General features: G+C 38.1%; 1 protein-coding gene, 1 non-coding gene and 1 pseudogene across 6 annotated transcripts in view; all 3 read left to right on the top strand.

Annotated features, from left to right (window-relative positions):
- Nucleotides 1–6,153, top strand: part of CUL4B (cullin 4B) — a 52,233-nt gene extending 46,080 nt beyond the window's left edge. For 4 of the 5 annotated variants that reach the window (XM_050776088.1, XM_050776089.1, XM_050776091.1 and 1 more), the window contains 2 exons: nucleotides 359–511; nucleotides 4,104–6,153. In XM_050776088.1, coding sequence (XP_050632045.1) covers nucleotides 359–511; nucleotides 4,104–4,199 — 249 coding nt within the window. In that variant the 3' untranslated portion in view covers nucleotides 4,200–6,153. Of the gene's footprint in view, nucleotides 1–358; nucleotides 512–2,119; nucleotides 2,178–4,103 lie in introns of all 5 variants that reach the window. The other variant, XM_050776090.1, reaches the window with a different exon arrangement.
- A 17,876-nt stretch (nucleotides 6,154–24,029) lies between these two features.
- Nucleotides 24,030–24,079, top strand: LOC126947010 (uncharacterized; annotated as a pseudogene).
- A 1,529-nt stretch (nucleotides 24,080–25,608) lies between these two features.
- On the top strand, nucleotides 25,609–25,668 carry LOC126947002 (U7 small nuclear RNA). Its single transcript, XR_007722858.1, has one exon. It is a non-coding gene; the product is annotated as a U7 small nuclear RNA (small nuclear RNA).
- The last annotated feature ends 558 nt before the right edge of the window (nucleotides 25,669–26,226 follow it).

Here is a 26,226-nt window from a genome sequence, read left to right as displayed (position 1 = left end):
ATCTGGTTAACAATCCATTGAAACTGATACACATATTTAGAAGATATCAAAGACAGAGTAAAAAAACAAAATGTTAAATTCCACATCAGCTATCTCTACTTCTAGAAAAGCAATTCAAAGATGATGTTTTTCAATTAACTAATATTAGCATTACTTCATTGGTATAGGGCAATATAATCAGAACAGAAAGGAGTTATGTTTGTAGGCTTTTTCTCTGTCAGCGTCTATATAAGACCCCAATTAGAAAATTCAGTACCTTTAAAGCAATAACAATGCCATGTCCCTAAAATGCACAATTTATGTAAATAGTCAGGTTTTGCTTCTGGTATAATTCTTAGGTTTAAAACTTTTTTGTTAGGTTGAAGAACAAGCAAGCACTACAGAAAGAGTATTTCAAGACAGACAATATCAAATTGATGCTGCAATTGTTCGAATTATGAAGATGAGAAAGACACTTAGCCACAATCTCCTTGTTTCAGAAGTGTACAACCAGTTGAAATTTCCAGTTAAGGTAGGTACTTCTGTGTTTTCCTATTGAGCGTGTTATAAATAAAAGAAAGTAGATTAGATTTTCAGATACAAATCTTGCAAACATAAAGCGTCATGACCATTTAGAGAGAGAAAAGTTTTAATTTTCCATTTTGATGCATATGATTTCCAAAAAAACTTTGTTGGCATATGTGGGCAGCAGTGACAAAAGGGGAAAATAACAGAAAATCCTGGATACCTGAAAGTTTAACTGCTAAGTGAGTCTTTGAAATTTTCAAGTTTATTCACTATATTTCTTTTGAACTTCTTGGTTGGTTTATTTACTTCTTTTCCTCTTGAAATACCATGGTATTTGTTGAAATACCATGGTATTTGACAGATTGGGTTATTGTGGATTGAGTTAAATCTCCTGTTTAGTTAGCTTATGTAAGAGATCATCTGTTAAAGACCATGCAGATAACTAGTCATCATTAAGCATCTTTTTGAAAAGTGTAGTGATAGTTCTGGTAAACTGAAATTGGTCATTAAATGGAAATGTTCCACTGTGAGTGCCCAATAATAAAGTCACTTAATGTGATGTCGTACTGGCCTATTTTCCAAGTTTTAGGAGGTAGATAGCCAAACCCTTGGATGATAAACATTGATAGAGTTTGAATAGACTGCTAGCTATTAGGGTTCTTAGGGTTCTTTTTTTTTTTTTTTTTTTTTTTTTTTTTTGAGACGGAGTCTCGCTTTGTCGCCCAGGCTGGAGTGCAGTGGCCGGATCTCAGCTCACTGCAAGCTCCGCCTCCCGGGTTTACGCCATTCTCCTGCCTCAGCCTCCCGAGTAGCTGGGACTACAGGCGCCCACCACCTCGCCCGGCTAGTTTTTTGTATTTTTAGTAGAGACGGGGTTTCACCATATTAGCCAGGATGGTCTCGATCTCCTGACCTCGTGATCCGCCCGTCTCGGCCTCCCAAAGTGCTGGGATTACAGGCTTGAGCCACCGCGCCCGGCCACTATTAGGGTTCTTATGAGCTTTAGACTTTCATAAATCACTTCACTTTGCTGATCTTGTTTCCTCTTTTGTAAAATTGAGATAATAGTGCTTACCTTGTAGGATTATTGTGAGGTTTAAATCAGATCATGAATGTAAAAATCTTAGCACTGGATCTGGTACATAATAAGCACTCTGTAGCTCTTAGTTCTAATAAGGTAAGCATTTTCTTTTCTCCAAACCTAATATTGCACTCCTTATTACCACACTCTTACCCTCATGCTCTGCCTAACAATCATTTCAGCTGAAGCCAGAGAGATCACTGATGCTGGGGAAATTAGGGGATTGCTGTAGTTAATATTGTGCTGATATTCTAGGTCTTTCACTGTAATTAAGAGAAAGTCATTTGATTTCCAAACCTTGGGATTTCTGGATAAAATTTTCACTGCTGCATCAGACTGTCTCCCCTCTTTTCCCCTCTTGAACAAGTGGTCATTTTACTTATACTGAAAAACTTTCTATTAGCAAACAAGATTATATTATATTTACAGGCTAGATACATAAGATATATAGTGGAATTTTGTCATCCAGGAGCTTAGAATGCAATCATGAAGATAAAGCTACAAGCTTTCTTGATTACTTTTAAATCACAGGATGCAGAAATCCAAGTCAGATGCATTAAACCAGAAGTATGAAGATCTAAATTATGAGGTACTTCATTTATCAAGCCATTTCATGTAGTTTTTTTTTTTTTTTTTTTTTTTTTTTTTTTTTTTTTTTGAGATGGAGTCTCACTCTGTCATCCAGGCTGGATTGCAGTGGCGTGATCTCGGCTCACTGCAACCTCCGCCTCCCGGGTTCAAGCAATTCTTCTGCCTCAGCCTGTCAAGTAGCTGGGACTACAGGTGCGCACGACCACGCCTGGCTAATTTTTGTATTTTCAGTAGAGACAGGGTTTCACCATATTGGCGAGACTGGTCTCAAACTCCTGACCTCATGATCCGCCCACCTCAGCCTCCCAGAGTGCTGGGATTACAGGCATGAGCCACTGCACCTGGCCAGTATTCTTTTAAATAGTGATTTTTTTTTTTTTTTTTTTTTTGAGATGGAGTCTTCTTGCTCTGTCACCCAGGTTGGAGTGCAGTGGCGCAATCTCAGCTCACTACAACCTCCACCTCCCAGGTTCAAGCAATTCTCCTGCCTCAGCCTCCCTAGTAGCTAAGACTACAGGCGCCCGCCACCGCACCTGGCTAATTTTTGTATTTTTAGTACAGATGGGGTTTTGCCATGTTAGCCAGTCTGGTCTTGAACTCCTGACCTCAGGTGATCCACCCGTCTTAGCCTCCCAAAGTGCTGGGATTACAGGCATGAGCCACCGCACCTGGTCTAAATAGTGATTTCGTCAATACATTTTAAATCTTAATTTATAAAAATTAAGCCAACTAACTCTTGCCCAAAGTAAAGGTGTAATTCACAAACTATCTTGACAAAACTATATAGTCCTCATGTGAAGTTACAATAAATGTAGTCTTTTGTATTTAACCACGCAAAGGGTAGCTGCTTCTGGCATGACCTCTTTAAAACAGAAAAGTAATAGAAAGTATTGCGTAACAATATGACAAGGGTGTGACAGTTTAATGTATGTATAGTATATAGTACAGGTTGAACACCTTTAATGAGAAAATCCAAAATCTGAAATGCTCTAAAATTGGAAACTTTTTGAATGCCAACATGATGCCACAGGTGGAAAATTCCACACTTTACGTCATTTGACAGGTTGCAGTCAAAACTTTGTTTCATGCACAAAAGGTATAAAATTATCTTCAGGCTATGTAAGGTATGTATGAAACATAGATGAATTTTGTGTTTAGACTTGGGTCCCATCCCCATGATATCTCACTATGTATATGCAAATATTCCAAAATGAAAAAATCAGGACCAGGCAGGGTAGCTCATACCTGTGAGTACTGGGATTCCAGTACTTTGGGAGGCTGAGGCTGGGGGGAATCACTCAAGAACAAGAGTTTAAGGTAAGCCTGGGCAACATAGCAAGACCCTGTATTAAAAAAAATTAAGAACTATAAAAGAAAATTAAAAATCGAAAACATTTCTGGTGTTAAAAAATCTTCAACATAGCTGAGCACGGTGGCTCATACCTGTAATCCCAGCACTTTGGGAGGCCGAGGCAGGTGGATCACCTGAGGTCAGGAGTTTGAGACCAACCTGGCCAATACGGTGACACCCCGTCTCTACGAAAAATACAAAAATTAGCCGGGCGTGGTAGCTTGTGTCTGTAGTCCCAGCTACTTGGGAGGCTGAGGCAGAAGAATCGCTTGAACCCAGGAGGTGGAGGTTGCAGTGAGCCGAGGTGGTGGCACTGCACTCCAGGCTGGGTGACAGAGTGAGACTCCGTCTCAAAAAAAAAAAAAAAGAATCTTCAACGTGTATAAAACATTTTTAAACCTGGTTTATTTTCATGATATTTTTCTCTAAAAAAGAGATTTAAATAAATACAAATTTTAAAAAAGGAGATTAAATTCGTGAGCCAAAACTGTTGTGTTTTTAATGGGGTGTTAACTAAATGGGCTTGAGCCAATGATAATGAACTTTACATTGAAAATTTGCCTTCTCTTACAGCCTGCTGATCTTAAGAAGAGAATAGAATCTTTAATTGACCGGGACTACATGGAAAGAGATAAAGAAAATCCAAACCAGTACAACTATATTGCATAGAATGTTGCAGCATTTGGTGTCATATGCAGTAGCCAGTGGATAAACTAACCTGTTGATTCAATATTATTTGACTCCTTTTTTACTACCAATGACCAAATGAAGCAGTGTAATTAATGGAAATAGTTGAGTGGACTTTTTCTCAGTGGTTAACATGCCCATTTTAAAGAGTAATACTTACCTTTAAGAAGAATGTTGTTGAACTCTTTGCATGTTATTTAGTATGATGTGCAGAAAACACTTAAGAACGTACCTGGTCTTCATGAATTCCTCTTTGGAACTGGGAAAGAGATCCCTGTGGCTATTAAAAATGGGGGAGGGTTCTTATATACCATTAATTATGAAGCAAAAGGTTTATTTGCTTAAAATGTCATTTAAAGATACCTAAACTGCATGCAAACTTTATTTACTGTACAGAGTTCTGGATGTATTTATCAAATAGAAAAACCACCCTTGACTTGGTTGTTCACCCGTTTTGTGATTTCCCTTGAAAAGAGAAATGAATTGTCATAGCTATTGATATTTTACTAGGTAATGTTCTGTTACACTGAAAGGGATGTTTTTTAAAAAAAATTATTTGGAAACAAGTTTTCAAGTAGGGGGACAGTTGCTTACATAATATCTTGTATATTCACATCCTAAAAATTTTCGTTTATGAGTATGGGATGTGTATATATGGCTTAGCCCCAAGTTAACTGTGCTGATTAACAAGTACTTATAAAAATAGCTAAAATAGAAAATTAATGATCAGTTGTACTAGAGGAACATCATAGAAGAGAAAAATCCAACTCTTTCTTTATATTAAAAATGAATACAATAAGAAAATTGCAAAAGAGACCAAAATGAACGTGTTTTGTAAATTGTTACAGGAGCAAAAACTTCTCAACTAGTTTTCAACATACTTTAGACTTTAAATGTTGTTTGGACAGTTTTGTCTTCAACTTGGACCAATTGTAGATTGTTACAGGCTTCCTAGGATTTAGCATTCCTATTTTCTCTACCAAAGTTTTTTTAGAAGCATCCCAACTCTTCTCTTTGTTGATAAATAAGCCTTTCCTGTCATCTTCATTTTAACTTCCTAAAACCCTAGATACAAAGGTCCTCCCTCATTTTTCCCACACAACCCCTGTTTGGGAATTTGAGATTCTGTGTCATGCTGGTTTTCCTTTCAGAATTGCTTGAAATTGAGTTCTTTTAGCCACTGGACACCTAGTTTTCAGGAGAATGTCCCAGGATTGTTTATATATACAAAATGGCAAAAGTACTGTTTTTCGAATTGATAATTCAAGCAAAAGGCTTCTCTTTACCGTCAGTGTTTGTTTTTGTTTTGCTTCCTTGTTTCTATTTCCTTGAAGCTTTGAAGGGAGAAGCAGAAAATTTTGTTCTTGTTTTTTAAAAATCAGAACTACTTAATGCTTTTTGCCACAGCATATTTCCTTGCCTGTTGGAGCCGTTAGGAAGATTACCTATGTCCTAATCTTCAACCTGAGGAGATTTTTGACTCTTGTGTCTACTGTTGATTGTTTTCTTGAGTTCTCAAAGACCTGTGGCCAGGTATTTTTAAAAGTTGCCTATTTCTTTCTAGTTGCATCAACTTGCACACTGGTGTCTAACTATATGTGGTATTCGGAACTTGTAATTCTTATTGAGCAGCCATTGCCTGTATTTTCTCAGCTCCTCACTGATTTCTTTATATGAGCTCAGCTGACAAGCAAATGCAGCTATTTTGTTTGCCCTCTCTTCATACCGTACCATCAACAACAGTGTTCTAACTCATTTCTGATGGTCTGTGAGATGTAGACTATTACACAAGATTCAAGTTACTTGTAAGCAACTTTTAGATAGAGTTGGTCCTGTTAGGAGGAGACTCTTGATGTCACATTCGGTATCTTGAAAGCGGGTCCCCTCCCTGAGGCTCTTAATTCTTTGAAAACTTGATGCTGTTTCAGCTGAAAAATTAGCAAGACTGTTAAAAAAAACAAGTTGAGGGGAGCTGTTTAAGAAACTGAAAAGTAATTGCAAACTACATTGGATAATTGTGACTTTCAGTTGTTGTTCTGTATCAGTTGAATTTTTGTGCTCTTTTCCCTGTGTACGTGGTGGTTCTATTTTTCTCCAATAAAACTTTTATTTAAAAAAAGTTTCTAGAGAAGATCTTTAAAATTCAAGTATTGTAAGAAAGTTATAAAATCACAGGACTTAAAATCTTCCTAACAACTTCTAATGAACTCACATTTGTCGATTTTGTTATTTTTAAACTTTTTAAAATTTTTGTGATGATTTTGTGATAATGCTATACAAGTATGGGGGAGGGCATGGTTAACAGGGTGAGGAAAATTCCCAGGAATCCTCAAGGTGGATAATTATTCTTAAACATGCGGATATAAGTATAAACATTGCTTCATTCAAATCTTCAGTGTCAAATTGTTTCATAAAGTCAATATGAAATGAGTCTGGGTTTGAGTTCAGGGGAGAAGAAAATATTACTCTTAATTATGGCATTTGATTTGCCTTTTCTGTTAATAGTTTTTTGAGTTCTGGGCCAAATAATCTCATCGTAAGATGTTCTCAAAGTTTTTGAACCCAGTTCTTTTTTTTTTTTTTTTTTTTTTTTTTTTTTTTTGAGACGGAGTCTCGCTCTGTCACCCAGGCTGGAGTGCAGTGGCCGGATCTCAGCTCACTGCAAGCTCTGCCTCCCGGGTTCACACCATTCTCCTGCCTCAGCCTCCCGAGTAGCTGGGACTACAGGCGCCCGCCACCTCGCCCGGCTAGTTTTTTGTATTTTTAGTAGAGATGGGGTTTCACCATGTTAGCCAGGATGGTCTCGATCTCCTGACCTCGTGATCCGCCCGTCTCAGCCTCCCAAAGTGCTGGGATTACAGGCTTGAGCCACCGCGCCCGGCTGAACCCAGTTCTTGAGTCTGCTTGAATGGTCTTAATATGATGTCTAGCCATACATACTCTTGATATTTTTGCTGTATATATGAGTGTACAGTTCAGAAAACCAGTTTATTTAGGCATCTGGTTCTAAAGATTTGAGTAGTTTGTTTTTTAATCTTGATATTCATAAATCTTTTTAAATGAGCTGGTCTTTGTTTGTTTTCATGACCACTCTGTTTGATGCTGTGAATGGCAGGAGTGTTGTGAGCATGTTCTGTTCTCTTATTTACATAAAATTGCCGAGACAAATTGTTCATTAAAAAGAAAAGAGCAGCACTGATGAGAATTTGCATAATTATGCTTTGTAAAGTAATATCTTGCTAATGCTTCATTAATGAATATTTTTCAGTGTCCTACAAAAAAATCTGCTTTACATTTGAATATTGAAGTTTGTTCACCTGCAAACATTTGGTTCAAATCAAACACTTTGCTCAATTATTTTCCTTTTTCCTCTTGCTATTATAAAAAAGAGTATTTCTTCTTTCGAATGGACACATAATGTACCTTTATGTTTAACAATCCTTAGAAGTCATCTCTAGCATAGTGAAAAAGACCCTAACCTTTCTTTTGTAAAACCCTTTCTATTTGATGTAGAATATAAGAATGTGCTGCATTGGCATGTTAGAACTTAATAGTTTTGCCAGCTATAACAACAGATCCTCCTCATTCTCTAATTTCAGAACTTTTCTTTATTTTTTGTTTTTCATTGTGGGTTACACACAAAATTTACCATTCTAACCATGATAAAGTATACAATTCTGACATTTACTACATTCACAATATTGTGCAACCACTATTATGTAGTTGCAGAACATTTTCGTCAACTCTAAAGGAAACTTGGCACCATTAAGCAGTCATTTCCCATTCCCCCTTTCACCCAGCCTCTGGAAACCACTGCTTTCTGTCTCTCTGGATTTGCCTATTCTGGATATTTCCTGTCAATGGAATCATTATGTGACTTTTTGTATCTGGTTTCTTTCACTTAACATGATGTTTTCAAGGTTCCTCCACATCGTATGTATTGATACTTCATTCCTTTTTATGGCTGAATAATAGCATGTATATACCAGAGCTTGTTTATCCACTCATCAGGTGTTGGATATTTATATGGTTTCCACCTTCTGGCTGTTGTGCATAATGCTGCCATGAAGATTTGTTTACAATTATCTGTTCAAGTCCCTGTTTTAAAATCTTTTGGGAATATACCTAGGAGTGAAATTGCTGGGTTATATGATAGTTCTATGCTTAACTTGTGGACGAACCACTAGACTTTTCCACAGCAGCTACACCATTTTCTGTTCCCACCAGCAATGGATGAGGTTTCCAATTTCTCTACATCCTCAACACTTGCTGTTTTCTGGTTTTCAGGTATTATCATAATCATCTTAGTGTGAAGTGGTAGTTCATTGTGATTTTGAATCTCATTTCTTTAATAATGTTGACCATCTTTTTATGTGGCTATTGGCCATTTGTACATTTTCTTTGGAGAAATGTCTATTCACATTTTTGGGCTGTTTTTTAAATAGGTTGTTTGTCTTTTAGTTGAGGTGTAAGAATTATTTTTATATGCTAATAGTTTCTCCGGTTCTGTGAATTGCCTTCTCACTCACTTGGTGGTGATCTTTGCACATGAGTTTTTAATTTTAATGAAGCCCAGTTTATTTCGTATCTGTTGCTTGTGCTTTTGGTGTCATATATATTTTTTTATTTTCACTTATAAGCTCTCTATTTGTCATGGTGTCATATTTAAGAAACCATTGCCAAATCATTGCTCATGGTTTTACCCCTATATTTTCTTATAAGAGTTTAACAATTTTATTTCTTATGTGTAGGTCTTTGATCTTGAGTTAGTTTCTGTATATGATATGAAGTAAATGTTTAACTTTATTATTTTGCATGTGGTTATCTAGTTGTCACAGCACCATTTGTCAAAGAGACTATTCTTTCTGCCATTGAATAATCTTATCAACCCTTGTTGAAGATCAATTGGCCATAGCTGTATGGGTTTATTTCTTAAGTCTATTCCATTTTTCTTGTATGTCAATCTTACACTGGCACTACACTGTTTTGATTACTGTAGCTTTTTGGTAAATTTTGAAATCAGAAAATGTTTGAGTGTTTCACCTTTCCTCTTTTTCAAGATTGTTTTAACTATTTGGGTACCTTACATATAATTCCATATGGATTTTAGGATCAGCTTTTCCATTTCTGCAAAAAAGGCCATTGGGATTTTGATAGGGATTGTATTGAATCTGTATATCACTTTGGGGAGTATTGTCATCTTAACAAAAGTCTTCTAATCCATGAACAAAAGATGTCTTTCTGTTTTTAGATCTTTAAATTTTTTTTCAGTGAAGTTTTATACATGTCAGTGTACTTTTCTTGTATCTCCCTAATTATGTTCCTAAATATTTTGTTCTTTTTGGTGCTATCATAAATGTAATTGTTCTTTGAATTTACTTTTCATGCTATTCATTGCCAGTGTATACAACTGCATACAACTGATTTTTGCATGTTTATCTTGTATCCGGCATTTTTGCTGGATTTGTTTGCTAGCTCTTATGAATTTTTATGGATTTTTAAGGAGTTTCTATTTATAGCGTTTTTGCCATCTACAGTTTACTTCTTCCTTTCCATTTTGGGTGCCTTCAATTTCTTGCCTAATTTCTCTGAGTGGGGATTTCAACAGGGTTAAATACAAGTAGCTAAAGTGAGCATCCTTGACTTGTTTCTGTTCTTAGGTGGAAAGCTTTCAGTCTTTCATCATTGAGTATGATGTTACCTGTGGGTGTTTTATAAATGCCCTGTATCTTATTGAGGAAGTTTTATTTCTCTTTTATTTAGTTTTTTAGAGATGGAGTCTCACTCTGTCACCCAGACTAGAGTGCTGTGGCACAGTCATGGCTCACTACAGCCTCTACTTCCTGGGCTCAAGCAGTCCTCCCACCTCAGCCTCGCAAGTAGCTAGGACTACAGGCACCTGCTACCACACCTGTCTAATTAACATTTTTTTAAAAAGATAGAGACAGGGGTCTCACTGTGTTGCCCAGACTGGTCTCGAACTCCTGGCCTCAATTGATCTGCTTTCTTGGCCTCCCAAATTGCTGGGACTATAGGAGTGAGCCACTGTGCCCAGCCTGAAGTTTTCTTTCATTCTTAGCTTTCTGCGTGTTTTTATCATTAAAGGGTGTTCAGCTTTGTCAAACACTTTTTCTGTATCAATTGAGATGATCATGTGGTTTCCTTCATTCTATTCATGTGGTGTAGTACATTGATTTGTTTTCATATGTAGACTCACTCTTGCATTCTTGGCATAAATCCCATTTGGTCATGTTGTATAATCCTTTTGGTATGTTGTTGGATTTGATTTGCTATTATTTTTTGAAGATCTTTGCATCTATATTCATAAGAAATATTGATCTGTACTATTCTTGCAGTATCTTTGTCCAGCTTTGGTATCAGGGTAATGCTAGTGTTATACAATGAACTGTCAAGCGTTTGGTCTTGTTTTTTGGAAGACTTTGAGAAGGATTGGTGGTCATTCTTCTTTAACAGAATTCACCAGTGTGAAAGTCAGAGGATGAAGGAAAAAAAAGAAAATTCACTAGTGAAGCTGTCTGGTCCTAGGCTTTTCTTTTGGGGGATGTTTTCGATTATTTAGTACCTTACAGGTCTGTTAAGATTTTCTATTTCTTTTTGCATCAGTTTTAGGTCATTTGTATATTTCTAGGAATTTGTTCTTTATTATTATTATTATTATTTTGAGATGGAGTTTCGCTCTTTTCGCCCAGGCTGGAGTGCAGTGGCGCAATCTCGGCTCAATGCAACCTCCGCCTCCCAGGTTCAAGCGATTCTCTGTCCTCAGCCTCCAGAGTAGATGGGACTACAGGTGCACACCACCATGCCCGGCTAATTTTTGTGGTTTTTTTGTAGAGACGGGGTTTCACCATGTTGGCCAAGATGTTGTTGATCTCCTGACCTTGTGATCCACCCGCCTCAATTTTAGCTTAGATATCTGATTTGTTAGCATACAGTTGTCGATAGCAATCCTTTTTTCTTTTTTTGAGACAGGGTCTCACTCTGTCACCCAGGCTGGAGCGCAGTGGCACGATGATAGCTGACTGCAGCCTAGATCTCCCAGGCTCAGGCAATTCTACCTCAGCATCCCAGGTAGCTGGGACCACAGGCATTCACCACCACACCTAACTAGTTTTATTATTATTATTATTTGTAGAGATGGGGTCTTGTTGTGTTGCCCAGGCTTTTCTCAAACTCTTAAGCAATCCTCTCACCTCAGCCTCTCAAAGTGCTGGTATTACAGGCATGAACCATTGTGCCCAGCCTCATGGCAATTTTTTATCACCCTTTTTACTTCTGCGAGATCAGTAGTAATATCCCACTTTCATTTCTGATTTTAGTAACTTGAGTCTATTCTATGTTTTTCTTTTTTCTTCTTCTTTTTTTTTTTTTTTTTGAGAACAGGGTATTGCTCTGTTGCCCAGGCTGGAGTGCAGTGGCACAGTCACAGCTCACTGTAGCCTCAAACTCCTGGGCTCAAGCAATCTTCCTGAGTAGCTGGGACTATAGACGCATGCCACCACACCCAGCTAATTTTTAAAAATTTTTTGTAGAGATTGGGTCTCCCTATGTTGCCCAGGCTAGTCTTGAACTCCTGGCCTCAAGCAGTCTTTCCATCTTGGTCTTGCTAGGATTACAGGCGAGAGCCACTATACCTGGTCTATTTACTCCATGTGGCCAGAGAAGATAGTGTATGGTTTCCAAATTGCTGGGATTACAGGCAAGAGCTACCATACCTGGTCTATTAACTCCATGTGGCCAGAGAAGATAGTGTATGATTTCAGTCTTGTTAAATTTATTGATAGTTGTGTGGCCTTACATGGTCTGTCCTGGAGAATGTTTCATGTGGAGTTGGGAAGAACGTATATTCTACTGTTTTGTGTGGAATGTTCTATATATGTCTACCAAGCTGAGTAGGTTTGTAGCGTTGTTCAGTTTTTCTATTTCCTTGTTGATCTTCTGTCTAGTACTATCCATTATTGAAAGTGGGGTATTGAAGTCTTCAACCATTATTGTAGAACTGTTTATTTCTCCCTTCAATTCTACCAGTTTTTACTTCATATATAGTGGGACTGTTAGGTGTGTCTGTGTTTATGATTATTAATACCTTATTGATGGATTGACCCCTATATCAATATATATTATTGTTCTTTGTCTCTTGTAATAATACACTTTTTTACTTAAAAGTCCATTTTATCTGACATTAGTGGAGCAACCCTAGCCCTCTTTTGGTTTGCTTGCAATATCTTTTTCTATCCTTTCTCTTTCAACTTGTTTGTGTCTACAACCTAAAGTGAGTCTCTTGTTGACAATCTATAATTAGATCTTGGTTTTAAACCCATTCTACCAGTCTCTGACTTTTGAAATTGGAAAGTTTACTTTTTTTTACATCTAAAATAAATGATGAGGAAGGACTTCTGTCGTTTTGTTATTTGTTTTCTATATGTCATATATTTTTGTTCCTTAATAGCTTTATTACTGCCGTCTTTTGTGTGTGTTTCTTTTTAAATTCATGGGTTTTTGTTTCACTGCTGTGCTTGATATATAGGAAGTAACAGATACTGCATTTTTACTTATACATTTATTCATGGTTGAATTATAATAACCATAAACATCTGGTAGAAATAACATAAGCTTATTCGACTAGTAAACTCAGATAGAATAAAAATTGTGTGTCTGCATTATATTTAATGCTGATGCTGACAACTCTGAAGGCATTGTCTTTTTTTTTTTTTATAAACTAAACCAACAGTATTATTTACCAAAGATTACCAGTCAAGTGAACTTGAAAAGCATTTGGGTTAGTTCTTCTGTTTTCTGAGAGAATACTTAATTTATCTAAGTTTATCTTTCTGTCCTTGTTTTTTTTTTTTCCTGAGACAGAGTCTTGCTCTGTCACCCAGGCTGAAGTGCAGTAGCTGGGTCTCGGCTCACTGCAACCTCCACCTCCCAGGCTCAAGCAATTCTCCTGCCTCAGCCTCCCAAGTAGCTGGGACCACAGGCGCGAGCCACCGCACCCGGCTAATTTTTGTTTTTGTAGAGATGGGGTTTTGCCATGTTGCCCAGCCTAGTCTTGAACTCCTGAGCTCAGGTGATCTGTCCGCCTCGGCCTCTCAAACTGCTGGGATTACAGGCGTGAGCCACCACGCCCAGCTTTTTTTTTTTTTTTTTTTTTTTTTTTTTTTTTGTGAGACATGGTCTCTGTTGCTTATAATGGAGTGCAGTGGCAGGATCATAGCTCACTGCAGGCTGGAACTCCTGGCCTCAAGCAATTCTCCTGCCTCAGCCTCCTAAGTAGCTAGGACTACATGCACAAGCCACTATGGCTAGCTAAATTTTTCTTTTGTAGAGACGAGGGTCTCGTTATGTTGCTGAGGGTGACCTTAAGCAATCCTGCCTGGGTCTCCCAAAGTTCTAAGATTACAAGCCTAAGCACCACACCCAGCCAAGTTTATTTTTCTTAAAGCCAGTGAAGTAGACCTTGTTTACAAACTATGTAATACCATGGGGATAGAAAAATGTCATATCTACAGAGACATACATAAACATACAGATACAGATTTTACAGCTTTCATTTAAAAATTTTAGCCATGTATCAGGGCCGGGCACGGTGGCTCACGCCTGTAATCCCAGCACTTTGGGAGGCCAAGGCGGGCGGATCATGAGGTCAGGAGATCGAGACCATCCTGGCTAACACAGTGAAACCTTGTCTCTACTAAAAAATACAAAAAATTAGCCAGGCGTGGTGGTAGATGCCTGTAGTTCCAGCTACTCAGGAGGCTGAGGCAGGAGAATGGCGTGAACCCGGGAGGCGGAGCTGGCAGTGAGCCGAGACCCAGCTACTGCACTCCAGCCTGGGCGACAGAGCGAGACTCTGTCTCAAAAGAAAAAAAAAAAGAAAATTTAGCCATGTATCAGGTACAATAACATGAAACTCACTAGTTTGTAAGAGAATAGCTGTATCTAATTTGTGTTTCTAGCAGATAGAGTAAGTTAAGGTTACCTACTCAGATGGCTAAAGATTTTTACAAGTATTTGTGGAAAAGACAAGATTCTTCATTTGCCCAGTTTCCAAACAGCTCCTTTTTTTTCCTTCAGGTGAGAGTCATCTCCTTGAAATTTTCATTTGAAAAGAGATAGCCCTCAGGCCCTAGAGAAGAAATTTTACATCTCAAAGACACAGAGAAAGGATGAAAGTTCTCTCCTAGGAGTTGTGTAGCATATTTGCCTGTTTCCAGAGGTCAGTCTTAGGAGGCTATGGACTAAAATGTAGGTGACTGAGGAGACACCTAGCGGTTGTCTACCTCTAAAGCCCATCGGAGTGGATGAAATATCCAGCCTATTTCTAACTAGCCTTCCTTTTCTTTTTAGCCTCAGGTAATTGCTTTTGGAGGTCCCTAAGTCCTTTGAGAGTCCGAGTTCTACACTTCAAGAGACTAAGGGGCTGGAGTGGGAAGGTAAAAGGTCTGGGAGTGGTGGACAGAAGGATGGAGGAGATTGGGGCTTGGAGGGGGAACAGATCAAGGTTCAAAGGAACTGAATTAAAGATCGAAAGTGACAGAAGGAGGAGCAGAAGCAATGGGGAGGAAGAGGTCTTAGCACCAGTTTGGGGAGATCTTAAGTTTTCTGAAGAAGCCAATGAAGTTTCAAGTTATTAACAAAATTGTGTCAACAAAAAGGAGGTGGCCAGAGTTGGCAGAGCATATAGTTTGCAGGATTTTGAGAAAGGAATTTCAGTTGACTGAGGTTTCCATGGGAGGAGCAGGATCAAAAAGAATAGAGAATATTCCTGGCAGAATTGAACTCCTTTTTTTTTTTCTTTTAAACCAAATGTGTAACCATAGTAGGTTTCTTGCCCAATGTACACAGCAAATCGATATGCTGAGACGCTGGGTTACAGCAGAGAAAGAGGTTTTTTGTTTTTTGTTTTTGAGACGGAGTCTTGCTCTGTCGCCCAGGCTGGAGTGCAGTGGCACAATCTCGGCTTACTGCAGCCCGTGCCTCCCAGGTTCAAGCGATTCTCCTGCCTCAGCCTCCTGAGTAGCTGGGATTACAGGCGCATACCACCACGCCCAGCTAATTTTTGTATTTTCAGTAGAGACGGGGTATCACCATGTTGGCCAGGCTGGTCTCAAACTCCTGACCTAAAGTGATCCGCCTGCCTCGGCCTCCCAAAGTGCTAGGATTACAAGTGTGAGCCACTGCACCCGGCCAAGAAAGAGGTTTAATGGTAGGACAATTAAAGAGATTGGAGGAAACCTCAAATCTGTCTTCCCAAGGAATTCGAGTTTAGGGTTTTAAAGGGTTTTGGAGTGGGCCAAAGTGTGGAGATTGTTGATTGGTTGAAGAGTGCACGATGAAGTCATAGGACACGGAGATGAAGAAACTGTATTCTTGTCCAGGTTGATGCCTATAATCCCAACACTTTGGGAGCCCAAGGCAGGAGGATTGCTTGAGGGCAGGAGTTCGAGACCAGCCTGGCTAACACAAGAAGACCCCATCTCTACAAAAAAAATTTTTTAATTAGCTGGGTGTAGTGGTATTTACCTGTAGCCCCAGCTACTAAGGAGGCTGAGGCTGGAGGATCACTTAAGCCCAGGAATTTGAGGCTTTAGTGAGCTATGATTGTGCCACTTCACTCCAGCCTGGCTGACGGAGCAAGACTCTATCTTAAAAAAAAGAAAAAAGTATATTCTTATGCTGATTTGGTTCCTCTCTAAGGGTCTTGAAACTGGTTGGCTTCAGCCTTTCCACTGGAATTCAGGATCCAAAGAATATCTTAAGCAGTCTTTAAACAAAAGCCTTATGATTCCAATGTCAGAGATCCTATCTATAGGAACAATGGGAATGCAAATAGTCAATGTCTAGTACTACATGACTTTCAGCAAGAGGAAAGTGGGCCAAAGGGCAGCCTGATTAATTTTTAACTATATATTTCTGTCCAGAACCTGGCATGCAATTCATGTCACCCCACTGGGGACATTTTCAGAGGTATATTTATCGAGTGACTTGACCAACACCAATAAGCCTTTAATGGCTTAACTGTGGGTATAAGAGGTGTCTTCATAGAGGGTGCAAAGATACAGTCCCCCTGCCCCCAAGATCCAGAGCCACTCCCAGAGATAGCCAAAAGACAGAGAACCCCCTGAGAGCTGGCAACAGTTGGTAGGACCCTAGATACAAGTAGGGTACAACCCCCATTTCTGTCCGGCCATGTTACTGGGGGCTGCCAACCTTTCAGTTGGCTGCCTGCAAACACAGGCTTGATAACCTGTGTGCCCAGACAGGTAGAAAGCCAAGCTAAGCTTTCAGGACACAAGATGAGACCAACAGGAAAGCAAAAGCTGTCTCGGATCAAGCCAGAGTCATAATCCAAAAAAATCAATTCGTACAGATGTTTTCCTCCTGCTAATCAAAAGTTAGAAAGTAAGGAGCAAAGAAAAGTGTTTGCCCTCGTCTTCTCTACTAGGTGCTACAGACAGATCCAGGAGAGTTGCCTTTGGTAAGAATTCTTACCCTTAGCCACCTTCTGTCAGTTTCCCCAGGATCCCATTGGCAGGTTCCAGAGTGAGCAGGGTACCCCAGAGATCCTATCCTCATCACCAGAAACTCTACGGGAGGAAAGGTAATTTTCTCTCTACCCTTTATAGTTTTTAGTTGTGATGGGCTCCTGTAACAAAAGATAGATTCACAAGAGAAAAACAGTTTAATAGCTTGTACAGCAGTCCCCCCTTATCTGATGAGAGTATGTTCCAAGACCCCTGGTAGATGCCTGAAACCATAGATAGTACCAGACCCTATATATACGTTTTTCCTATAAATACATACCTATACTTCATTTATAAATTAGACACAGTAGGAGATTAGCAACAATAAAATAGGACAGTTGTAACAATTTGCTAGCATTACTACTCTTGTGCTTTGGGGCTATTAATTAAAACAAGGGTTACTTGAACAGAAGCACTGCAGTACTGCAACAGTTGATCTGATAACCAAGACTGCTGTTAAGTGACTAAAGAGTGGTGTATACAGCATGGATGTACTGGACAAAGGAATGATTTGCATCTTGGGTGGGATGGAGCAGGATGGCATGAGATTCCATCATGCTATTCAGAATGGCATGCAATTTGAAACTTATGAATTGTTTATTTCTGGAATTTTCCATGTAATATTCTTGGACCATGGTTGACCACAGGTAACTGTACCCAGGGAAAACAAAACTGCTTATAAGGGGGGACTATTATATGCCTCATATATACATCCAACCAGGGAAGGATGAGTAAATCTCCCCTTATGTTGTATTTGATTTTTTTTTTTGTAGTATATCGATTTGATTCTCTTCTCATTTCCTTTTATGCGTTTTTTTTTTTTTAAAATAGAAGCAAAGTATCACTATGTTACCCAGGCTGGACTAGAGCTCCTGGGTTCAAGTGATCCTCGCTCCTCAGCCTCCTGAGTAGCTGGAAGTATAGGTGCACGCCACCTCACCTGGCTTCTTTTCATATATATCTTTTTTTTTCTTAGTGGTTACCCTGGGGATTATGATGGGCATCTTAAGTTTACAACAAACTAGTATGAATTAATACTAATTTAGCTTCAATAGTGTATATAAAAACTGCTTCTATACAGCTCTACCTCTCCTCCTTTATGTAGTTATTGTCCCAAAGTACATCTTTATACATTGTGTGCCTATTTAGAGATGAAATCTTTCTCATATTTCTTAGTCTGAAATAGCCAATGAGACATTCTTAAGTTGAAAGCAATATAAATATCAGTGTGAGTTGCTTTTAGATATTCAATTGTTTTGTGTTAATTTAAAAATCCCTTCTGTGCATAAACGCATTTTCTTTTCATTAACTGTATGTCAGAAGTTTGGTTTTTTGTTTTTGTTTTTGTTTGAGACAGAGTTTCACTCTGTCGCCCAGGCTGGAGTGAAGTGGCATGATCTTGGCTCACCACAACCTCCGTCTCCTGGATTCAAGCTATTCTCCTGTCTCATTCACCCGAGTAGCTGGGATTACAGGCATGCACCACCACGCCTGGCTAATTTTTGTATTTTTAGTAGAGATAGGGTTTCACCATGTTGACCAGGCTGGTCTCAAACTACTGACCTCAAGTGATCTGCCCACCTCGGCCTCCCAAAAGTGCTGGGAGTATAGGCGTGAGCCATCGCGCCCAGCCTATATATCAGAAGTTATTTTTTTAAACATTTGGCAGATAGTAAGAAATTTTTATTAAGTACAAAGACATTTTTCCTTTGTTGATTTGTTTAAATCATTGGTGTGTGAATATCTTGTGAAAGCATTTTTAGAAGTGGTCATAAGAGTCTTCAGGCCAGGTGCGGTGGCTCACGCCAGTACTTTGGGAGGCCAAGGTGGGCGGATCACCAGGTCAGGAGTTCGAGACCAGCCTTGCCAACATAGTGAAACCCTGCTACTAAAAATACAAAAATTAGCCGGGCATGGTGGCATGTGCCTATAGTCCCAGCTACTCGGGAGACTGAGGCAGGAGAATCGCTTGAACCCGGGAGGCGGAGGTTGCAGTGATCCGAGATCATGCCACTGCATTCCAGCTTGGGTGACGGTGTGAGACTTCTTATCAAAAAAAAAAAAAAAAAAAAAAGATTATTTATAATGGTTAACATTATACCTAAAAGGGCAGTATGGAATTTGCTGGATTTTTAAAAGATAACACAAGTGAGAAGCAAAGACAAATTTTCTTAGACTCAGGCCTACATAGTGAATTAGACTTCTGTCCTAAAACACAAGCAGCAATTCAGACTATGGAGTTAGCATCTTTCAAAGGTTTATTTCTAATTCCTCTTTGAGTTAAGGATTATGAGGCAGAAAGATAACTGTATAAGCATTTTCCTCTTTATCTTTCAAACATATTAAATTTTTAACATAATTTATATAACATTCAGGAATTTCAAGTATCCTACTTAATCAATATGGTTTTGCATGTGATTGTTTAAGAGGAAATTAGATATAAACAGGTCAAATGTTTTAACCAAAGATAAGAGTAGTATGAAAACCTCAAACCTCTTTGAATGCATGAGGCCCATATTAGCCTTTTCACCCTCCTCTCGTGTAGGAATTAATAAATGGAGAGTCACTTCCTTTGCAACTAAAAGGAACAAGAAAAGATTATTTCAGACCAGTATATATAATTCCTACCTAAAACAGATCACTAGATTCTGTCATCTAGGAATGAGTGTCTTGGGGATATCAGGCTCTAGTATAACACTAGAACATTCTGCTAATTTAATTTCTGATTTATTGTTCTAAAGCACATCATTAAAATGTACATTTTATTTTATTTTATTTTATTTTATTTTAATTTTATGACAGAGCCTCGCTCTATCACCCAGGCTAGAGTGCAATGGCATGATCTCGGCTCACTGCAACCTCCACCTTCTGGTTCAATCAATTCTCCTGCCTCAGCCTCCCAAGTAGCTGGGCTTACAGGCGCCTGCCACCACACCTGGCTAATTTTTGCATTTTTAGTAGAGATGGGATTTCACCATGTTGGCCAGGCTAGTCTTGAACTCCAGACTTCAAGTGATCCGCCCACCTCGGCCTCCAAGACTGCTGGGATGACAGGCATGAGCCACTGCGCCTGGCCTAAAATGTGCTTTTTAGAAGAAAGGAGTGGGATGCAAGAAGCAATGATGACCAAAGTGATTGATAAAATATATTCATATACCTAAATAAGCATTGGCTAAAAATAAAAATTACTGATTTTGTTGGGGAAGATTATAATTAAGAGTAGCACTAAAATACTAGACAAGCTAACATGGAAGACGGAAGATAAAAGTTTGGAGTTAAAATGTATTAAGATCTTTGTTTTATTCAAAAGGGGAATAAAGATACTAACTTTGGACTGTATGCATATTAAAATTTAAGGGTACCCAGAAATCCCACCCCTAGGTATTTTCCAAGAGGAATGAAAACTAATTCTCACACAAAAGTCTGTATGTAAATGTTTATGGTGGTTTTATTTATAATTACCAAAAACCTGAAACAACCCAAATGTCCTTCAACTGGTGAATGGGTAAATAATGGTACATCTGTGTAATGGAATACTACTACTCAGCAATATACAGGAATGAACTGTTGATACATTCAACAACATGAACAAATCTGCAATTCATTATTCTAAGTGAAAGAAACCAAAGTCAAAAGGCTACATACGGTATAATTCCTACATTACATTACGCAAAAGGCAAAACTAAGAGTGGAAAACAGATCAGTAATTAGCATGGGTGGGGGTGAAAGGAGGGATATATAAAGGGGTATTAAGAGGGAATTTGAGGCATGATGAAACTCTTTGGCATCTTAATTGTAGTAGTGTTTACACAGCTCTGCATTTGTCAGAACTGTACAACAAAAATAAATTATACTGTATATAAATTTAAAAATATATTTTTAGGGTGACTCTAAAAGAATTAGAATGTGTAACATCCAAACCAGTAGAAGGGGGAAACATGATCATTGAAACAGGGAAAGAACGAAAGAAGCTTAGAAAAAGCAAAGTTAATACAAAGCACAAAAATAATATGGTAGATATAGTTCCAATATAACTAATCAAAAGGCCCCATACAAATCAGAAAGACAACTTACAGTCTGGGAGAAGATACTCATAGTGCATATAACAAACACAGGATTAATATTCAGAAAATATAAATAGGTTTCATAAGTCAATAAGAAAAACAGGTAAGTTCAAAAACGAGCAAATATGAATAGGGGATTCACAGAAAAGGAAACCTGAATGACCAATACATTCATAAGATCAATCTCATTATGATCAGAGGAATGCAGAATAAAACTGTAAGGTATCGTACTTCACATGCATCAGATTACCAAAAATGGAAAAGCCTTACAGCATTAGATGATGGTGGTGATGGGCAATGTAATCTCATTTATGGTAGGAATATAAATTGGCACAACTACTTTGAAAAGCAATAGTAATATTTAGTAAGATCAAAGCTGCCCACATCTTATGACTGAGTAATTCTAATCTTAGGATATACAACTCACACTATGTTTGAAGAGAAATCTACAAGAAAGTTTATTTCTGTTTTGTCTGTAATGAGTAAAAAAAAAAATGGAAACAAGCTATGTGTGTTCAACAGAATGGATGAATGGTGTTACATTTATAAAATACAGTGTTATATAACAGTTGAATGAATTAGTACTATATGTATCAACACAGATAAATGTCTAAAACAATGGTGTGCAAAAAAGCACAGGAAAATACATCCACTGTGATACCATTTATTTAAATTTTTAAAAATTTAAAACTATTTAAATTACTTTTTTAAAATTTAAAAATGTTTATAATATTTGAGGACACATATATATATATGAGACGATTTGCTTTACGTAATATCAACAAAGTGAAGAGACAACCCACAGAATGGGAGAAAACATTTGCAAACTGCCCATGTGACCAGGGATTAATAACCAGAGTATATAAGGAGCTCAAACAACTCTAAGAATAAATATAATCTATTTTTTAAAAATGGGCAAAAGATTTGAATAGACATTTCTAACAAGAAGACATAAATTGCAAACAGGCGTGTGAAAAGGTGCCCAACATCACTGGTCATCAGAGAAATGCAAATCAAAACGACAATGGGATATCATCTCACCACAGTTAAAATAGCTTATATCCAAAAGACAGGCAATAACAAATGCTGGTTAAGATGTGGACAAAAGGGAACCCTTGTACACTGTTGGTGGGAATGTAAATTAGTACAATCACTATGGAGAACAGTTTGGAGATTTCTCAGATAGCTAAAAATTGAGCTACTATATGATCCAGCAATTCCACTGCTGGGTATATATACCCCAAAGAAAGGAAATCAGCATATTGAAGAGATAGCGGCACTCTTGTGTTTCTCACAGCAGTGTTTTCAGCAGCTAAGATTTGGAAGTAACCTAAGCGTCCATCAACAGATGACTGGATAAAGAAAATGTGGTACATATACACAATGGAATACTATTCAGCCATAAAAAGAATGAGATCCTATCATTTGCAATCACATGGATGGAACTGGAGGTCATTATGTTAAGTGAAATAACCCAGGCCCTGAAAAACTAACATCACATGTTCTCAGTTATTTTTGGGGTCTAAAAATCAAAACAATTGAACTCATGGACATAAAGAGTAGAAGGATGATCACCAGAGGCTGGAAAGTGAAGTGGGGGCCTGGTGGGGAGGTGGGAATGGTAAATGGGTCAAAAAAAAAAAAAAAAAAGAATGAATAAAACCTACTATTTGATAGCACAATAGGATGACTATAGTCACTAATAATTGTACATTTTAAAATAACTCAGAGTGTAACTGGATTGTTTATAACTCAGTGGAAACATGCTTGAGGGGATGGATACCTCATTATCCATGGTGTGCTTATTTCACATTGCATGCCTGTATCAAAACATCTCATGTACCCATAAATATATATACCTACTGTGTACCCACAAATGTTTAAAAAAAGAATAAAAGGAATACTGTAAACAACTTTATGCTCATAAATTCAACAACATAGAAGAAATGAACCAATTCTTCAAACCATAGGCCACAAACCACAAAATCACAAATGATCAAAACTGAACCAATATAAAATAATCGGAATAGTCCTATAACCATTAAATAAATTGGGTTTATAACTATAAAGCTCTCAAAAAAATAAATGTCCAGACCCATGTAGTTTTACTGAGAATTCTACCAAACATTTGAAAAAGATTTTACACAATCTCTTCCAGAAAATAAGAGAAGGAAACACTTCCCAAGTCATTTTATAAGATGATTATTAACCTCATAAAAAATTCTAAGACAGTATCAGAAGGGAAGGGAAGAGAAGGGAAGGGAAGGGGAGGGGAGGGGAGGGGAGGGGGGAGAACGGAAGGGGGAGGGAGAAAGGAAGGAAGGAAGGAAGAAAAGGAGGGAAAGGGAAGGGAAGGAGGGAGGAGAAGGGAGGGGAGGGAGGAAGGAAGGGAGAAAGGAGGGAGGGAGGGAGGGAGAGAGGGAGGGAGGGAGGGAGGGAGGAAGGAAGGAAGGAAGGAAGGAAGGAAGGAAGGAAGGAAGGAAGGAAGGAAGGAAGGAAAGAAGGAGCTACAGACCAGCATCTGTTATGAACATAGGCACAAAAACTACTCTACAAAATATTAGCAAATATAATATTTTATAAAAACAACTATACACCATGATCAAGTAGGATTTATTCCAGGTATTTGTACTTGTCAGGGTTCTCTAGAGAAACAGAACCAGTAGGAGATGAAAAAGAGGGAGAGAGACACACACAAGGAATTGAGGAATTGGCTCACGGAATTATGGAGGCTGAGAAGTCCCATGATCTGTCATCTGTAAGCTGGAAACCCAGGAAAACTGTTAGTGTAACTTAGTCTGAGATTGAAAGTTTGAGAACCAGGGAGCCAGTGGTGTAAATCCCAGCCGAAGGGTTGGAGATGAGATGTCTCAATTCAGGCAAGCAAACAAGAAGCAAAAAGGGCAGTTTTCTTCTCTTTCCACCTCTTGTTCTCTTCAGGCCCTCAATGGATTGGATCATGCTCACCCACATCAGGGCAGGCAATCTACATATTGAGTTCACTGATTGAAATGATAACCTCACCTGGAAACATCCTCACAGATCCAGAAATAATGTTTAATCTGAGCACCCATGGCCAGTCAAGTTGACACACAAAATTAGCCACCACAGTACAGGCATACCTGTGAGATGATGCAGGTTCAGTTCCAGACCATCACAATAAAGCAAATATTGCAATAAAGCGAGTCACAAAAAGAAAAAGTCAGTGTTACAGCTTTTAGAATTTGTCTAGCAGGTTTTCTGGAAAACCTTCACAAAAAAGGAAAAAGAGTGCATATAAAATGCTTATGTTTATACCATACTGTAGTCTATTAAATGTGCAATAGCATTATGTCTAAAAAACAATGTACATACTTTAAAAAATATTTTATTGTTAAAACATGCTATCACAGAGACACAAAGTGACCACATGCTGTTGGAAAAATGGTACTGATAGACTTGCTCAAGGGTTGCTACAAACCTTCAATTTGTAAAAAACATAATATCTGCAAAGCACAGTAAAACAAGGTATGCCTGTATTCAAGGGTGGTTCAATACTCAAAAACCTATGTAATTCACCATATCAATAGGCTCAAGAAAGAAAATAATATTATCATATTCATTGACACAGAGAAAACATTTAACAAAATCCAACACCCATTTATATTAAAAAAAAAAATCAGCAAGTTAGCATGATAGGGGAACTACCTTAACTTGATAAAAGGCATCTACAAAACCCGTACAACTAACATCACAGTTCATGGTGAAAGAGTAACTGGATTCCACCTGTTTCGAAACCAGGCATGGATACTCACTCTCAGTACTCATTCAGCATAGTACTGGAAACACAACACAATAAGACAAGAAAAAAATAAAAGGAAAACCGATTAGAAAGGAAGAATAAATCTGTCCTTACCTGAAGATGGCATGCTTTTCTACACAGAAAAGCCTAATAAATCTACCAAGCAAATAAACAACAAAAAATCCTCTACAACTAATAGGTGAGCTTGAAAGGTTGCAGGATTCAAGATTAACGTGCAAAGGCCAAATGCATTTCTATATATTAACAGAGAGCATGTGGAAACCAAAATGAAAGACGCTATACCAGTTATAATTGTTCTGAAGAACAGTACATACTTAGATATAAACTTAACAAACCACATACAGGATCTGTATGGTGAAAATTACAAAATACTAATGAAAGAGATCAAAGAAGACTGAAACGGAGTGCCATAGCATACTTATGGATTAGAATACACAACATAGTATATTCCCAAACTGATCTATAGATGCAATGCAATTCCTATCAAAATCCCAGCAAGGCTTTTTGTAGAAATAGACAAGCTTATTCTTGAAAAAGAAGAATAAAGTGGGAGGAATTACTGTATTTGATATTAAGCCCTAATATATAGTTACAGTAATAAAGACCGTGTGATATTGGTGGAAATATAGACATACAGATCAATGCAACAGAAGAAAGAACCCATCTGTTTGTTTTTTTCTTCTTATTATGGCAAAGTACATGTAACATATAGTTTGCTATTCCAACTGATTTTTGACAAACATACAAAAGCAAATCAATGGAGGAACGATAGCCTTTTTAACAAATGGTGTTGGCACAATTGGACAACCGTAAGCAAAACAAAATGAACTTCAATCTAAATCTCACACCATATACAAAAAATAACTCAAAGTGGGCCACAGACTTAGATATAAAATGTAAAATTGTAACACTTTTAGAAAAAATATAGGAGAAAATCTATGGGGTTTAGGGCAAAAGCATGATTCAAAAAAGGAAAAAGTCAGTGTTACAGCTCTTTTAGAATTTGTCTAGCAGGTTTTCTGGTTTTCCAGAAAGCCTCCACAAAAAAAGGAAAAGAAAAAAAGGAAAAAGTAATAAATTAATATGAATTGAGCATTTTAACGATTATATTTTATTGCCTTTGTTGGCTTATTAAATATAACTTTTTGTTTTGTTATTTTAGTGGTTGCTTTAGGTTTTATAGTAATACATCTTTAACCTGTTACAGTCCACCTTCTTTTTGTTTTTTAGTTTTGGAAGCAGGGTCTCACTCTGTCACTGAGGCTAGAGTGCAGTGGCACTATCACGGCTCCCTGCAGCCTCAACCTCCCAGGCTCCAGAGATCCTCCTGCTGCAGCTTCCTGAGTAACTGGGACCACAGGTGCACGCCACCATGCCCGGCTAATTTTTCTATTTTTTGTAGAGATGGGATTTCGCCATGTTGGCCAGGCTGGTCTCAAATTCCTGGAGTCAAGTGATTCACCAGCCTTGGCTCTCAAAGTGCTGGGATTACAGGTGTGAGCCACCTCTCCCATCCCAGACCTTTTATATGGCACTAATCCATTCATGAGGCCAAAGCCCTCGTGACTTAATCATTTCCCCCAAAACCCCACCTCTTA

The sequence above is a fragment of the Macaca thibetana genome, chromosome X (assembly GCF_024542745.1).
Source record: "Macaca thibetana thibetana isolate TM-01 chromosome X, ASM2454274v1, whole genome shotgun sequence".
NCBI lineage: Eukaryota > Metazoa > Chordata > Mammalia > Primates > Cercopithecidae > Macaca > Macaca thibetana.
Note: the sequence above shows the minus strand (reverse complement) of the source record. Positions and strands in the feature narration are given on the sequence as shown.